The sequence below is a fragment of the Natator depressus genome, chromosome 7 (assembly GCF_965152275.1).
Source record: "Natator depressus isolate rNatDep1 chromosome 7, rNatDep2.hap1, whole genome shotgun sequence".
Classification (NCBI taxonomy): domain Eukaryota; kingdom Metazoa; phylum Chordata; order Testudines; family Cheloniidae; genus Natator; species Natator depressus.
Genome location: NC_134240.1, coordinates 18,910,465 through 18,927,922, shown reverse-complemented (window position 1 = coordinate 18,927,922; position 17,458 = coordinate 18,910,465). Strand labels below are relative to the sequence as shown.

The 17,458-nt window shown below is 44.2% G+C and overlaps 1 protein-coding gene across 8 annotated transcripts in view; it reads left to right on the top strand.

Moving 5' to 3' along the window:
* The window catches only part of TMCC1 (transmembrane and coiled-coil domain family 1), a 203,057-nt gene extending 186,046 nt beyond the window's left edge, over positions 1-17,011 (top strand). For 6 of the 8 annotated variants that reach the window (XM_074957588.1, XM_074957582.1, XM_074957584.1 and 3 more), the window contains 3 exons: positions 2,663-3,588; positions 12,431-12,566; positions 15,916-17,011. In XM_074957588.1, coding sequence (XP_074813689.1) covers positions 2,663-3,588; positions 12,431-12,566; positions 15,916-16,230 — 1,377 coding nt within the window. In that variant the 3' untranslated portion in view covers positions 16,231-17,011. The remainder of the gene's footprint in view (positions 1-2,662; positions 3,589-12,430; positions 12,567-15,915) is intronic. The other 2 variants (XM_074957586.1, XM_074957589.1) reach the window with 1 other exon arrangement.
* Positions 17,012-17,458: the final 447 nt, after the last annotated feature.

Here is a 17,458-nt window from a genome sequence, read left to right as displayed (position 1 = left end):
GGGAAAGGTTATTGCGTCTCAGAAAAGCCAAGGTAGGCTAGATGAGAGACAGCACATTCTTGTACTTGCAGGGTGGAGGGCAGGGAGTGCAAAATCTAAAGGGTTTTTCAACTCTAAGGGTTCAGTATTTTCTACTTTATTAGGAAGCTATGTAACAAACACTCTTCTTACTTCTCCCTTTGCACTTTGTTGCCAATGTAGATCAGTATATGTCTGTTTTATGAATTAACTTATATTGCTTCCTCCTGAGGATAATTTCAGTGTCTGCTTCTATCTGTTGTCATCTCTGCAAATCCATGGGGTGTGAACATTTATGGTTTAAATCAATATACTTGTTCAAAGATGTTAAAGGAAACCTGCCTGTAGGGGTCAAAAGTCATGTAGTCTCTGCTCGAAAAATCATGTTTATGTGTACAGATATACTGTATACACTTGGTAGGCAATTTTAAGGATACCAGGTAGAATTTTCAAAAGTTACTAAGAGATTTAAGACCCTAGTCTCATTTTCAAAAGTGATTTAGGCACTTCAGAGCAAAACCACGTCCTAAATACATGTCACTTTTGAAAATGGGTCTAGACTCGTAAATCTCTGACACTTCCAAAAATGTTAGCCTACACTGAAACCAGCTTCCACCTCCTTGAGGAGTTGTAACAGTGCATCAATTAGTGGTTGGTTTCTTTTGATTGACAACTCCTTTGTAGTTAAATTCCTTTTCTTCCAAAGTGAAAAGTCTTGGACAGACTAGTGGTTGGTGCTCTACACTTAAGAGATGTGCTGTGATGTCTCCTTACAAAGTGCATACAAACAGTAAGAATGTTGAAAGGCACCAGATAATGGAAACCAAGACTGAGGCAGGAAAAACACTGAACATGGGTTGTTAATGTTGGAGATTCTATACTGAAAATAAATGTTATGCTTTTATTTTTCTTCAACATTAAGACATTTTTTCAAAGGGAAATAAGTTGGAATCTCTGTTTCTGGTAACTAAGCAAATTGCCGTTAATGTGTATATATAAGTGCTGTTGGTACTGAGAAGAAATACTTTAGAAATTACCCATTCACTTTTATTGCTATTGGTATGTTGGATAGTTACCAATAGTGCTTTCTGCAGATCTCCGTCTGCCCCTGCTCATTTTTCAACTCGCTTCATTTTATTGTATGATCAACATTGATCCAAACCAGCCTTAGTCTTGGCAGAATAAAAAATACAGTCTGAATTCAGAAAGAAAAGTGTGATGCTTCAACTCAAGGGCACTAGTCTGTAACTGTTCTGAATGGAAACAAGGCTTGGCACTTTTTCTGTCCCATAACTGTTTAAAATCATTTATTTACTGCAGGCATTAAGAGTTTTAAAGATTCCAAGTAAACTATATTTTTGAAACGCTAGCATTTCAGGCCATGGTCTGTCCCCCTACAGGAGAAGAGGTTGTGGGCTCACTTTAGGACTCGATTTGACCGCTTTATTGTTACGATAGTAGCACATTTCACAGGGCTGAGAACATGAAGTATATATGTGAATATTTTCAATAGCCTGCCTTAGTTCTTATTTCTTGCTCTTTGAAGGACCTAGGGGTTACAGTGGACGAGAAGTTGGATATGAGTCAACAGTGTGCCCTTGTTGCCAAGAAGGCCAATGGCATTTTGGGATGTATAAGTAGGGGCATTGCCAGCAGATCGAGGGACGTGATCGTTCCCCTCTATTCGACATTGGTGAGGCCTCATCTGGAGTACTGTGTCCAGTTTTGGGCCCCACACTACAAGAAGGATGTGGAAAAATTGGAAAGAGTCCAGCGGAGGGCAACAAAAATGATTAGGGGACTGGAACACATGACTTATGAGGAGAGGCTGAGGGAACTGGGGATGTTTAGTCTACGGAAGAGAAGAATGAGGGAGGATTTGATAGCTGCTTTCAACTACCTGAAAGGGGGTTCCAAAGAGGATGGCTCTAGACTGTTCTCAGTGGTAGCAGATGACAGAACGATGAGTAATGGTCTCAAATTGCAGTGGGGGAGATTTAGGTTGGATATTAGGAAAAACTTTTTCACTATGAGGGTGGTGAAACACTGGAATGCGTTACCTAGGGAGGTGGTGGAATCTCCTTCCCTAGAAGTTTTTAAGGTCAGGCTTGACAAAGCCTTGGCTGGGATGATTTAGTTGGGGATCAGTCCTGCTTTGAGCGGGGGGTTGGACTAGATGACCTCCTGAGGTCCCTTCCAAACCTGATATGCTATGATTCTATGAATTGCAATGTTGTCACTTGCATTTATTGCAGCAATAAAAGTTGTTGTCAGGAATTGCCTCAGTTCAGTATAATGTATTTGAAATAAGTGGCTTTTGGCCTTTCGTTTTGAGCATCATCCCTTTAGATGCCCATGAACTACATAGAGCTCACAAATGCTCTTCTCCCCCCATTGTAGGATGGGAATTAAAGAGAAATGGAAAAATGAGATGTGGGTGACAAGGTGGAAATGACTGATTTTAAAAATCAACATTAGAGTAATTTTTCTGTGCAGTTTCAATGACTCTAAGCAGAGTTTTTGTTTTGAAGATCTTGGAATGTAGTTTATGATCATTGATGGTTACTGCCCAGCAAAGTGGATGGTTTTTGAATTAGGATATCCAATGTTTTTTAACCTTCACGTTCTTTCCCCCTTTGTCTAGATTGAGCGGTCGGAAGTAAGCAGCCTAGCACAAACCCCTAGTGCAGTGGCCTCAAGCACTGATGGCAGCATCAACGCAGATTCTGTCGATGGGACCCCGGATCCACAGCGAACAAAAGTAGCCATCACTCATCTGCAGCAGAAGATACTGAAGTTGACAGAGCAGATCAAAATTGAGCAAACAGCCCGGGATGACAATGTGGCAGAATACCTGAAACTAGCCAACAATGCTGACAAGCAGCAGAGTGCCCGCATCAAACAAGTGTTTGAGAAGAAGAACCAGAAATCAGCCCAAACCATTTTGCAGCTGCAGAAGAAGCTAGAGCACTACCATCGGAAGCTTCGTGAGGTTGAACAAAATGGAATCCCTCGGCAGCCAAAGGATGTCTTCAGGGATATGCACCAGGGCTTGAAGGATGTGGGAGCAAAGGTCACTGGCTTTAGTGAAGGAGTTGTAGACAGTGTTAAAGGTGGGCTTTCCAGCTTCTCCCAAGCCACGCATTCGGCAGCAGGGGCTGTGGTCTCCAAACCCCGGGAGATTGCCTCCCTGATAAGGAACAAATTTGGGAGTGCGGACAATATTGCTAATCTAAAGGACTCTTTGGAAGAAGGCCAAGAAGATGGGAAGACTCTTGGTGTTATTCATAACTTTCAGTCAAGCCCAAAATATGGCAGTGAGGAGGACTGTTCAAGTGCCACATCTGGTTCAGTGGGAGCTAATAGCACCACAGGGGGTCCAGTGGGAGCTTCTAGCTCCAAAACAAACACTCTGGATATGCAGAGCTCAGGGTTTGATGCAATACTACATGAGATTCAAGAGATCCGAGAGACACAGGCAAGACTGGAAGAATCCTTTGAGAACCTTAAGGCTCACTATCAGAGGGATTATTCGTTAATAATGCAGGCTCTGCAAGAGGAGCGGTACAGGTAGGCATTTTATTAATTAGCCCCCATATTAAATACCGAGGAGTTACAGAGCAGTAAAAATCTAAAGCACTCAACAGACTATAAGCAGCTTAGGGCAGGCAATGTATTGTGCCTTTCCCAGGACAGTGCTAACTGAGTATACTTGTGTAGTGGAAATTCCATCATTATGGTCCCAGTATAGAAATCAGGGTTAAAAATTGAGACAGTGGGAATGCTTTTGTGCGGTGCAGGTCTGCATTTATCTTTTTAAAATATTTTGGGTGGAAATATCTATCTCCAGGAAGCCACCCTGCAATACTTGTTAGGTTCACCAAGGGAAACGTTCTCTGTGATCTGTACCAGTCCAAATGTTCCGATTATAATTCTTCCCAGCCAACACATGGAGACAGAATAAGAAGTCTTTTATGACATATCCTCTTGTAACAGGGCCCTGACTCTGCCCTCATCCTCTTCCCTCCAGAAACCGCATTGATTCCACTGGGTGTGCTCTCAGTGAAACTTTATTGCAAATCCCCTTCACCAAGATCACCACAATCCCCCATGCTACCGCCTATTTACAGTATTGGCCAATCTTTAGCCCTCTCAGCAGGACCTGAGGGGAACAGAGGTCTCCCCATTCTGAGGACTCTGTATGACTAGACTCAGCTAGCTCTGTTCCTCCCTCTCTCCTTCTGAGCTTCCTTCTTGTATATCTTTTATCAGCCCTGCTCTGAGGGGGCCAACTGAGTTCTTACCCCACCCAGCCCACCAGCCTGATCAGTTAGTTGCCCCCAGTCAGCTTCTCCTGGGGCGCTACTTAGCATCTAAATGACCAGAGGGCAGACTCACTCCCTGCAGTGTCACCTCTATATGTGGGTCTGGCCATCTCTGGAGCTTCACTTAGTTGGAAGACTTATATCCATCAGGCAGACTGCTAAGTCAGAAACCAGCCCCAGAGGTGTAGGACCCCTTCACCATACATCTGTATATAAAGCTGCTACTATAGCTTGTGAGAGGAATCAGTGGCCTATGGGACCTCAGTCCTACATGGTCCAAGCTTCCTCTCCGATACCATGGCTGAACTGAACAAGGGAGCCAGGGCCTTCTCCAGCATATGCATATGCTGCCAGGCCCAAACCTAGCCAAGCATTGCAGTATCCTTCCAGAGGCGCTGGACCTAGGAGTGCTGGGGGTGCTGCAGCACCCTCTGGCTTGAAGTGGTTTCCATCATATACAGGGTTTATAGTTTGATTCAATGGCTTTCAGCACCCCCACTATAAAAATTGTTCCAACTCCACTGTATCCTTCCGTACAAACTGAGGATTTTGAGTTTTGAATCTGTCTCCTTTGTTCTTATGTTATGAGACAGGGAGAACAGAAACTCTCCATTTACAATATTTATACTATTTGTTATTTTATATACTTGTTCCCTTGTCATCTCCCTTCTTAGATGAGAGACTGTTTATCAGAGAGGCTTTCCATGCCTCTAATTGTTCTGTGCCATACTCTGAATCGGTCTAACTCTGCAATATACTTTCTGAAATAGGGTGACCGGATCCACGCATGAAATTATAGGCAAGACCTCACCGTTGATTTACATAACATTTTCTATGTTCTCCATCCCACTCTTATGCATTCTGGTGTCTTGTTTGCCTTTTGACTGCAGCTGCCCATTGAACAGAGATCTCCACTGAGCTGTGTACACTGATGCTTAGGTCCTTTTCTTGAGTTGATGCAGTTAGTTTAGAAGTAGTATGAGTAGTTCAGAATTTTCCTTCTAGTGTGCCTTACTTTGCCATTTATCAACATTGAACTTCATCTGCCATCATGTTGCCCATTCACCTCTGAAGTTCCTCATGGTCTTCTCGGACTTGACTGTCATAAATAACTCCTATAAATTCTGCCATCTCACTGCTCTGCTCCTCTTTCCTGATCAAGAAGTGAATAGCAGGGAAGAGTCTCCCCTTACAGAGCCCCTCCAAGGTAAGCAGTTAACTAAAGAGGGTTTGGGGGCAAATGTACTTCAGGACTAGCGCTTCCTACCTCAGTTGTAGTTATCGAACCCCTGCTCTCCCCTGAAAAAACTGTACCTGCTCCCAGGTAAGGTAGAAGAAACCCTGCCTCCTCCAACCATTGAGACAAGAACCTGCATCTGGCTAGGAAAATGGGAGCGGTGAAGCCTAACCCCAGCCCTTCCTCCCATATGTCCAGCAGCTCTCTCAGAAGGCATGCTATTGTCAATGTATTCAAAGACCAGGGTTCTGTGCTCCCCTGCTCCACGGTGGTAAAGGAAGGTTACATAGAATGTATTGTCAACCATTCCACACAACAGTTGCATTCCCACTGCAGAGACAGTGTGAGTGTGGAAGCAGCGGGTATCCCTGTAGTTTACATATTCTGTGTCCCCCACTTTGCAGGGGGCAGAAGGGTGGTGGAGCCATTCCAACAGCAGAGTCTCCTACCCTCCAGTGCCTTAAGCTCTACAGGTTTCAGAGTGGTAGCCATGTTAGTCTGTATCAGCAAAAAAAAACAAGGCATACTTGTGGCACCTTAGAGACTAACAAATTTATTTGGGCATAAGCTTTTGTGGGCTAAAACCCACTTCATCGGATGCATGCAGTGGAAAATACAGTAGGAAGATATATATACACAGAGAACATGGAAAAATGGGTGTTGCCACACCAACTGTAACGAGACTAATCAATTAAGGTGGGCTATTATCAGCAGGAGAAGAAAAACTGCATGCATCCGATGAAGTGGGTTTTAGCCCACAAAAGGTTATGCCCAAATAAATTTGTAAGCCTCTAAGGTGCCACAAGTACTCCTCGTTTTTTTAAGCTCCACAGCAGTGGTCCGCAACCTTTCTGTGGAAATAGCACATTCCTATTCCCAGAAGACTGTGGCGGGCACCGGACACCCCGCCGCCGAAATGCCTCCAAGAAGCGGCAGCGGAAAGAAGCGTCGCCGCCGAAATGCCACCAAGAAATGGCAGTGCTTCTCGGCGGCATTTCAGCGGGCAGTTCTCCAGCGGCCGCATTTGGCGGCGGCATTTTGGCGGCGCAGTGTCCGGCAGGCGCACACAACTGCCCCAGCAGGGGCCATTGCGCCCATGGGCACCGCGTTGGGGACACCTGCTCTACAGAGTATCAGCCTAGAAGGAAAAGGTGGAGAAAGCCACAGAGGGGAAGTAGTGGGTACCATGGCTGCACTCCAAAGGCCTCAGTGGAGCAACCCGGAGGAGTGGCAGCTATTGCAGCAGCACCTCCCTCAGCCAGTGCCACGGATACAAAGAAAAGGGTGCCAAAAGGAGCCCACTCCTCTCCATCAGTTACAGGCTCCACCCACCAAAGCCAAGCAGTCTCCCCATCAAAACACTTTGGATCTTACCCCTCAGGTTCTAGGACTCCTCCCCAGCAGCATCTTGCTATGGCTTTGTAGGCAGGTCCCCTGCCAGCCTCTCCAGGCTCCACAGCCCAGATTTCATGATTTCATGTCATGATTTCAGCTATTGAAATCGGAAATTTCATGGTGTTGTAACTTTAGGGGTCTTGACCCATAAAGGAGATGGGGGAGGGGGCGGTTTTTGCGAAACTGCTTCCCTTACTTCTGTGTTGCTGCTGGTGGCAGCACTGACTTCACACCTGGGCAGCTGGAGAGTGGCAGCTGCCGGCAGGGAGCCCAGCTCTGAAGTCAGCGCCACCGCTAACAGCCGCACAGAAGTAAGGCTGGCATGGTATGGTATTGCTACCCTTATTTTTGCGCTGCTACCGGGAGAGCTTGGCCCTCAGTCAGCAGCTGCCACTCTCCAACCGCCTAGCTCTGAAGGTAGCAGCGCAGAAGTAAGGGTGGCGTGGCATGGTATGGTATTGCCACCCTTACTTCTGCGCTCCTGCTGGCAAGGCACTGCCTTCAGAGCTGAGGCCCAGCCAATAGCTGCTGCTCTCCAGCTGCCCAGCTCTGAAGACAGTGCAGAAATGTGGATGGTAATACTGTGACCCCTCCTAAAATAACCTTGTGACCCCTCATGCAACTCTCTTTTTAGGTCAGGACCCTCAATTTGAGAAACACTGGTCTCCCCTGTGAAATCTGTATAGTATAGGGTAAAAGCACACACAAGACAAGATTTCATGGTCCGTGGTGCATTTTTCATGTCTACGAATTTGGTAGGGCCCTATTTATTATCCTACAGTCCCATAGCAAAGTGATGTGGAATCTGATCTGCCAATCCATAATAAAGAGAGGTTCTGCTTGTTTGTTTCAATTTAATATTTTGTTGGACAACATGTAGCACTAGCCATCCCTATTTAGTAGGTAACAATGCTGCATACAAACTACAGCACAAGCAAAATGGCAGCCTGAACTAATACAGTAGGAGGCGGTCGGGCTTTAATATATTGTCAGCTGAGCTAGTTAGTCCTGCCCTGGAGGCATTTAGCAAAGTTTACTTGTAATTTGGGGCAGAGGGATCTCTTGCCCACTAATGTTCGGTAAGAACAAGATATCATACAAAGCCCCATACATCTTAGGAAACCAGCTTCCGGCAATGTCCATATTCTGCCTCTTTTAAATACTCATTCAGCTGAATGCAGGGGACAATAGGGTAGTGGGGAGACTCAGAGATGAAAAGTTGTTAATTGCACAGGGAAGTGTCTGATCTGGAAAGATCTGAAAGACTAAATCACAGCAAACTAAATTAGTTCATTGTAGTAATTGTGACTACTGAATTTATTATTAAAACCTACCACTTAATTGACCTTTTAAAGCATCCGGAAGACAGAAGCTAACACTTCTGTGAGAGGAGAAAACTGAAGAGGAGACTAAATGCTTTTCCCAAGGCCATAGAGGAAGCCACTGTCCTAGCTCAGATTAGAACTCTGGAATGCCTGACTCTAGTCCTGTGTTTGGACTGTAGTCCACTCTTCTTCCTTAAGAGAAATCCTCCAGGGAAGATGGAGACGCAGACTGTGGTTTAATTTGTCAGGCTGGGGATTTGTATTGATCATACCTGGCCTTAAAAGCTGTGAATAGCTAACAGGTATGTGCTATTTCTGGGGAACCTTTCAGAAACTAGCACAAAGTGCAGATTTTCTAACATACTTTTTTTTTAGGAGAGCCACTTGCTGAGTGTTTTCATCTCTCCTGGCAACTGGAAGATACAAGCGCCATAATCTTTTTCCATCAAACTTCTGTGTCCAGCTCAGTCTTCTTAAATGTCCTCCCTACCCCCATCCTTTTTTGCAGATGGACGGCCTTTGTTTTATGTTGCCTTAGTTTCTATTTACCAGCCAGTACTTACCCTACAGGTTTTCTGTGACCTGCCTGATTCCCTCCCCTTTTCAGCTCTTGACTATCAGTATAGCTCTTATGCTAACTAGCCCTGGGGTGGGGTGGTATTAGTGCAGTCTCTCCAGTTCTTCCTGTGTCTGTCTTTTTATTTCCCCTGCACTGCAGGTTGCTCCAGATGTCCCAGTGTACGCATTGCCAAGGCTATGTGAATGGCTGTGCTACCTGCCCATTGGCCAGCTGATATGGCCCCAGACAGTTTAACCACCCACTCTTAGAACTGAGTCATCGAACAAGGAAGATCCTGGTCTTGTCCTCTGCAGTCTTTTTCAGCGGGAACAAACTCCAAAATAGCCTGTTGCTTATCTCATCCTTTGAAAGGTGGCAGTTGTTTACTGAGAGAAGCAGGGACTTTCCGTTCTGTAGAGAACCCGAAATAACGCGCTGCTGAGGTTTTTTTTCATGGTTCCTGTCCCATTAGGGGAACCTGTTTGCAAACAGCAAAATCATGAGCTCATATAGTTGGGATGTGTCCAGCTCCCTCACATCAGTGAGTGTTTAAGCCAGCATCACTGGAAAGTACAGTTAGCTCTCGCAGGATCCTGCTACGAGAAACCCATCAGCCAAAATGCTACAATATAATGCTTTAATTGATTCTTTTATAGTTAGAACTGGTTGGACCTCATACTAATTACATTTGTTTGTTTAAAAGACTGCTTGCTAGGGTAACCTTTGACTTCTAGAACTACTGGGCCAGATTTTCAGTTTTATGGTTGGCGAGTAAAAAGAAATGGCAGCTCTTAGAATCTGCTCAGGGGCTAGGAATGTTAAATAGCCCATTGAGGATTAGTACAGAAGAGGCAGCCAGATGTCTGATAAATGAAAATTATCACATGGATGTTACCACCCTCACATACATGGTATGGGTGGGTGTATATATGTGTGGGTGGGTGGGTGTATATATATATATACATATATATATTAGCCCCTCTTTACAGATGACTTTACAAGGGACAAAATAAGACATTTACTTTGTAATACCACCAAATCCAAACTTCTTTATCTTTTTGCAAATAAATTTTGGCTCCCAGTCCTGCATTTTTGTCATAAGACCAACTCTTCATCTTTTCCAATGTGATAGAATAAAACCCCCCAACTCTTAAACTCATAGCTGTTACAAACAAAATAAGAAATGAAAATCAAATAAACAGAGTAAGGTTAGTCCCAATAAGTATATCTAAAATCTGTGTATTGTACAATTGTGGAGTTTGATTTGTTCCCATACTCCATCTGCAAAAGCTGTGGATGGCTCCTTGCTGTAAGTGGGGAAAGCATTGTTAAGTTAGCAAGCAGGAGTCGCATGAAGTTCGTTTTGGTTTCAGAATAAACCAGTAGCTCTTCATTTCAGGGTCCAGGAAGCACAATGCCAGCTTCTTTGCTAATTGTGTTAGCCCAAATCCTGAGGTTTACAGATTTGCAGGGTTTCCTTATGTTTCCTTTAGATTGATATATATTCTGAAGTTATCCAAATCCAGTTGTTTGTAATAAAACAGGATTTAAGATTCTTGGCAACAACTGTTGTATGGTGTGTCTGTCTCTTATAAAGACATAATCACTGTATTTTTCGTAAAAGTTCAAATCCCTTTTTGTTTAACAAACCTTTTGGAAAAGCTTGAAATTTAAAGTATTAACATGCAGAATACTTTTCCTCCTAATTTATGCTGCACTTAGGGGTTTGTGTTGATTTGTGTTAGTCGGGGGGAGGGTGTTAATTTTGATCCTGAGTGCTTGGCTGGTGGCAGACTATTTTTTAATTAAGTATTTTTGGGAAAGGGAAGTGGGGTGGGAGCAAGCAGCTATATTATAAATAACTGGCCAAACTTTTCACCAGTCCATCTCTACATTGCTTCTCATGTTCTTTGATTCCCCAGTCCTGACAAGGTGCTCTTGTTGTTTTTCCCAATGGTGTATCTTGACAATGAAGATGCCTGGGAACTTTTTTCAGAATGAGCAGCATCAGTCAGTGATGTGCTCTTGCATCCCAACTGGTTGACCATGTATGATTGTCATTGTTTGAGACTCTCACGTGGCTAAGCTGTCTGTGTTTCAACTACAAACTATTTTTAAAAGTCAGGTCTTTAACTAAAGCCCCACTATTTGAGATAACAAGCATCAAACATCTTCGGAGTTTTGTTCTTTTCATTGCAACAATGTAATGCTAAAGGTAGCTCAGGTCCACGGAGTCAGAAGCCTGTTAGTCAGTCAGCCACTATTTGTTAGTGAACCATCAAATATTAACTTTAAAAGGAGAGTAGAAGATTTATGTTGCATTGTGAGTGTTCCCACAATAGCTACCACTCAAGCAGTTGAACCAGTGGCAGTAATGGCGGGAAACTTAAGAGGGGGAAAAAGGCCAGCCTGGACAGTGCCTATAACTTAGGATTTCTGCGTCCTTGTTCTCTCTGTTTTTCAGTTTACTGTTCAGAAAGTATGTGAGTATTTTAACCCAATTCACAGGGGGTATTGAAACCTAATTGCTTGTAAAGCACTTTGAAATCTTCAAGTGAAAGTGCTATATATAAATGCAAAATACTTCACATTTGAAAGGTTACAGTTGCTTTGTGGGGTTAGTGCTGAACGATTACTGCATGTTTTGCTAACAGGAGAGACTTTTTTCACCTTTGGAATAACTCACATTTCAAACCTTTGTCCCCCAAATGGGAATCACTTGCAGTCCACTTGCCACTGGAAATCTAAATAATGAGCCTACAGGCTAGTGATTTACATGCTCTTCTCATAAATAATAGAACATGGTAATTTTGCCAGTCAGAAGGAATCACTCTCTAATGGGAAAAAAAATCCATACATGTGACCTTACATGTAGTGATGTAGTACCAAACAAGCCCATCACATTCTCTGACTTCGACATTATTACTCAGTCTTATTAATTACTGAGTTGTGGGATAGTTCAGTGGTTTGAGCATTGGCCTGCTAAACCCAGGGTTGTGAGTTCAATCCTTGAGGGGGCCATTTAGGGATCTGGGGCAAAAATTCAGGATTTGGTCCTGCTTTGAGCAGGGGGTTGGACTAGATGACCTCCTGAGGTCCCTTCCAACCCTGATATTCTATGATTCTATGATTCTACCCTTCACATTGCTTCACTGAGTATGGGGGGGGGGGGGGGACTGTGTGTTAGTGTTGTATGGAGGATGATTGGTGATTAAAACACAAGACTGAGAATAAGGAATTCTGAATTCTATTTCCACATCTGTCCTTAACTTCCTTTGTAACCTTGGGAAAATCATTTAACCTCTCTGTGCCTGTTTCTTTCTCTTTAAAATGGGGCTGTTTGCCTACTTCATGGGCAAGATCTACCTATCTCACAGTGAGGAGGCATAGTTTGTTGTCCGAAATCACTCTGAGATCCACAGAGTGAAGAGGCAAGGAAAACATAAATAATTTAATATCAGCCATGCTGGTTTTCATGGAAAATCTCCACTACTCATCTCTTGATTCTTGTTGGTGTAATTTTACCTTTGTGTTCTCACTAAAATAACTCCCCTATGTTTCTCACTTCTAGATGTGAACGACTAGAAGAGCAGCTAAATGACCTGACAGAGCTCCACCAGAATGAGATCCTTAATCTAAAGCAGGAGTTGGCCAGCATGGAAGAGAAAATAGCTTATCAGTCCTATGAGCGAGCTCGAGACATCCAGGTTGGTGAGAGGCTGGGCTTAGCAAGTTCCTGCTTTCACTTCAGAATACTCAAGCACACAGTAGCAATGGCTATTTCCCTAGTTTTGCAAAATTTGGTTCCTTATGTGTGTGTTTTAATAGCAGTATAACAAAGGCAAATGGGAGAGTTGTGTACCTTGAGCTTTCAAGAGCACCTTAATCTACCTTTAGCTCTCACAATTCTCTCTCTAACAGCCCTGATGCAGGGGAAGTCATTGTGTATTTGCCAACTATATATGCATGACTGTTCGTGTATCCATGTTCAGAGGAACCTGCCACAGTAATTTCCTTTGGGCTACATTTGTTGACCCAACTGCAGGATTGGTTGAATCAGTTTTGCCTATTGCTTTCAAATTATGTAACCTCTGGGAAGCCCTCGATAAGTTTGACCTCCAGAGCAATATCAGAGTTTTACGCAATAGCAGAGAAATGTAACAAGTAACAATGACCTTTCTAGAATAAAGCTAAAATAAAATAAACGTCTGGGGACAGTGGTACCATGGCCTTTACCGTATCAAATATCAGGATTTCACTTTTAGATGTGCTAGACAGATCCGGCTGTACACCTCTCTCAGATTTACCCCAGCAGGAGAAAAAAGTAGGACAGGAAGCATAAAATGAGGTGGGATTCAACAGTAGCCTTTTTCTTAACCTCCATTTCATGATTCATCATTTCTGATGTAAATTTTCCATGTTGATGAGGCACTTTGCAAACATGACTTAATCCTCAACGCTGCTGTGAGTGGGGTGAATATTAGTCCTATTTTTCAGATGAGGAAACTGTGTTAAGTAACTTGCCTGAAGTGACAGAACAGAAACTATAATTCAGGAAATCCTGGCGCTCAGTCCACTAGACGGTGCTGCATTCTTCAGCACACAAGATTTAGGTAGGATGGTGACATGACACAGTTGGGAGAGATGGTTCATTTGGCTAAATGGGAAATAAATCTACAACTTCTCGTAATAGGGTATTGAAACCTCATTTTAAAAATAATAAAGTGGTAGGTAGAACCTGTTTCTCCCTGGACTCTGGCCTAATGGTTGCTCTGTAGTCTGCAGCACAATGTAGGATACCTGAGTTCAGATTTATCGTAGTGAAAATAAGATTGCTCAAAAGTGAGCCCCAAGCCAATTAGGGATCATTTCTGAGTGCTGCTCAGCTCAAATGAGGGGTTCCTCAGGATTGTGAGAATGATGGCCAACTGGGGAAAAGGAGGAAGAATCCAAGAGGATATTTTAGAAAGTGTTTGTAAAAGGAGCTTGTAGTGGGGCGAGACTCACCCCTGCAGCACCACCTGCTGGTTGTCCAGTGAATTAGCATTTCCAGCCTCCGGAGCACCCTCTGCAGGTCAGTGTCCCGCTTGCCGCTGGGCCCCGAGTCCCTCCTGGACCCCGGTGCCCCTTTCATGCCAGGGTGCTGCCCCCTAGCAGTACCCCCACAGATCTGGGTCTCTTTCCCTCCCTCCCACCCCCGTGAAACCCCCACCCTCTATCTCCACCTCGCCTCAGTCTTTGGCTACTGCCAGTCACCATCTAGCTCCCTGGGGCGGACTGCAGTATAATTGCCACTCATCATCGGCAAGGAGGGTCTGGACCTGCTGCTTCTGCCTACCCTTGGGCTGCCCTCTGCAACCCCAGTACCCTTTTCCTAGGCCTTCATCAAGGCCTGCAGCCTGGGGGTTTCTCAGGCCAGAGCTCCCCAGCTCCTCTGACCTTTCCCCAGCCCTCCTCTACTTCAGGTACCCTGCTCAGCTCCCAGCAGTCAGGCCCCTCCCTCTCAACATCTAGAGAGAAAGACTGTGTCCTCCTGGCCCACTGCCCTCTTATAAAGGGCATTGGGTGTGGCCACGGGTGTGGCCACAGCTGAGGCTGTTTCCCCAATCAGCTGAGGCTTGCTGCTTTCCCTAGCAGCAGCTGTCTCCCAGGGCTGATTTCAGGCCCTTCAGAGAAGGAGCGGGTGACCACCCCGCTACAGAGCTAGATTAACAGCCCTGGACATTGAAGTCCTCTCACTCCAAAACAGGCACAGTAAAGGCAGAAGTAATGCAAGAGTCCCTTACGTGAAGGGACTACCTCTAGGAACAAGACAGGATAATTCAGTTTCCATAGCCCATTCAGTTCTACATGTCTCTGAGGTTGCCAACAAAGATAACACGAGTGCCACAAGCTCATTTTACATTAGATGCTGTCAGATGGTAACTACTGACCCAAACGGCATTATAACAGAGGAATAAAAGGTTGAAAAGCTCCCATCTCTCATCCCTCTAAGCAGAATCTGGTTTTGACTCTAAAATGTCTGATAGCACTGAAGAGGTGGAAAATACTTTTGCCTCTGTTACAGCCTTGGCTGAATTTCCCCTGGTGAGCAGTCACCAGGCTGGGGTATTAGACCCAGCCCACACGGGCACTCTGGGAACTAGGTGACGGTTACAGGAAAAACCAGACGGGCTTTGCAAAGTAGCTTCTTAAACACCCACACACTAAACTATTAGGAGGTACACGCGATTTACAGATCTGTGGAAGAGTAACAAACACCTGAACCCAAGACCCTCCATCCAGTGTCCTTGCCATTCCTGAATATCATTTCGATTTTGGTCAGTGTCCTGCAGGGGTCGAGATCCCTCCTGGCCAACCTTACTTGTTCTGGCAGAGTGTGTCTCTTTTTAAAACCAGTTTCTAACACCTCGTGGTCCTTCTGGTGAGTTTTTTCCATTCTCCCACCCTCTGTGGGATTGCTTACACAGGTTCATTAACGGTCAACAGAGGAGAGCCTCCATCGTCGTAATATGGGAAGATTATTCAATTGTTGACGGTCCTCTCATTCAGGGTTAGACAGTTACATGCCAGACTCCTCCGACACAAGAGGGATGATGCAGTCTAACAAAACTGTTACAATATACAGTGAAACACAAGTTAACACTCAAAAGGGAGGCTGAAATAAAACATGGTGGGTTTTTTCCACAAAATCAATTTGAGGAAACAGATATGACCCCCAACCTGTCACACACATGAAAACCACAGTAAATCAGGAATTAACTCCACTGCAGTCAATGGAGGAACACTCGTAAATGAGATCAGAATCAGGTATTTTGCTGCAACCTGCAGTTCCTACTTAATGAGGGAGTCATATAAATCATGAGAAATGGCATGAGGTTCCTCTTCTCCTGCTGCAGGATATGAAATCAGTTTGAGTGACTCATATCCTGCAGCAGGTAAGCAGGACCCAAAGAATGTAGCTACATTCCAGTAGGCACCAATTAAAGTCTTTAAGTACCACTGTGATTCACCATGCAAACACTGAAAACATAACCGTCCCATTCTTCCCAACAGGAGGCGCTAGAAGCCTGTCAGACCAGGATCTCCAAGATGGAACTTCAGCAACAGCAGCAGCAAGTGGTGCAGCTGGAGGGGCTGGAAAATGCCACTGCCAGAAACCTGCTGGGTAAATTCATCAACATCCTTCTGGCCGTCATGGCTGTTCTCCTAGTCTTTGTCTCTACCGTGGCCAACTGCGTTGTCCCCCTCATGAAAACTCGCAACAGGACGTTCAGCACTTTATTTGTGGTGGTTTTCCTCGCCTTTATGTGGAAGCACTGGGACGCCATCGCTGGCTACTTGGAACGATTCTTGTCGCCCCCCAGATGATGGCACAAGGAATCAGCTGCTTCACCCCACTGACCCACCCACCCTGGCGCTCACGTGAGCGCAGCAAAGATTAGTCAGCAACTCTTCCGCTGAAATTTTAAAGTGTCCGAGTGAATTTGTTTACATTTAGAATAACAGTTTTCTCTGCGAGATGCATTGCAATAGTATTTTTTAGATTTTATTCAAGAACTCTTTTTGGCAAGAATCCTGGATAATTTTTATGTAGCATGGTTCTCTTTGGATGCAAATCTTAAGATTCTTTAAGCGTACAAAAGAATAAAATAAAAATTTGGAGCATACCAATGGGCAATTTAAATTATGGCTTGAACTACAGTACTAAACCTGTTAGGAAGAGGAGAACGTGGTTAGCTTAAAAATAGCAAAGATTAAGCTAGTGTGCACAGCCTTGTACAATGGTACCACAGCGAATCTGTAACGCTAATGTTTACTGTGAAGCCTGCTCACATTCCATGTCCGAATGTATGGATTCAGGGTGGCTTGTTTTTTTCCTTAATGAGAGAAAAAACAACGCATGGATCTCCCCCCAACTCAGCTTCTGTGTCAGCCATTTGTGCTGACCTGACATACAATAATTTTCTAGAAGGCCTGTTAAGTCTTGCTAAGCATACAAAGTGGAGGCGTCATGCTGTACACAGTAACTGCACAGTCATACTACAGTATTTTGAAGTAGCCCTTTAAATACTTATCTTTAAGCAAAAGCCCTTGGTCGCACTTTTAAGGTTTTTTTATATATGTATATTCACAGATTTAAAAAAATCCGAACAGCATACTTGAAGAGTGTAATACTCAAACTCTCAGTGCTTCCTTATTGTTTCTATAATAGGATTTTTTATTATTATTATTATTATTATTATTATGGGTTTTTTGGAAGGGGTTGGGAGGGTCATTATTTTCCTCTTTAATAAAGAAGTGATGTTTTTTAAATGAAGAATTGCGTGAATAATTAAGTGTGAGCAGTTTTGTCCTGAAACAGTTTTGAGGAGGGTGGAAAGTAGTTTCTATTGACACTGGTCTGAGGAAGGCATAGCTGTTCCCATGCCGTTTAACTATCCTCCTGGGCTTGCAGATGCAGCATCATGAATAACTTCCTCCTTCTTCACACATTTTTGTCATGCCATTTTTTTTCCTGTCCTTTTTGTGAGTGTGAGGGGGGCATGGGGTGTTAGATTTCTCATTCCCAAATCTGTCCACCTGGCCTCAGAATGTT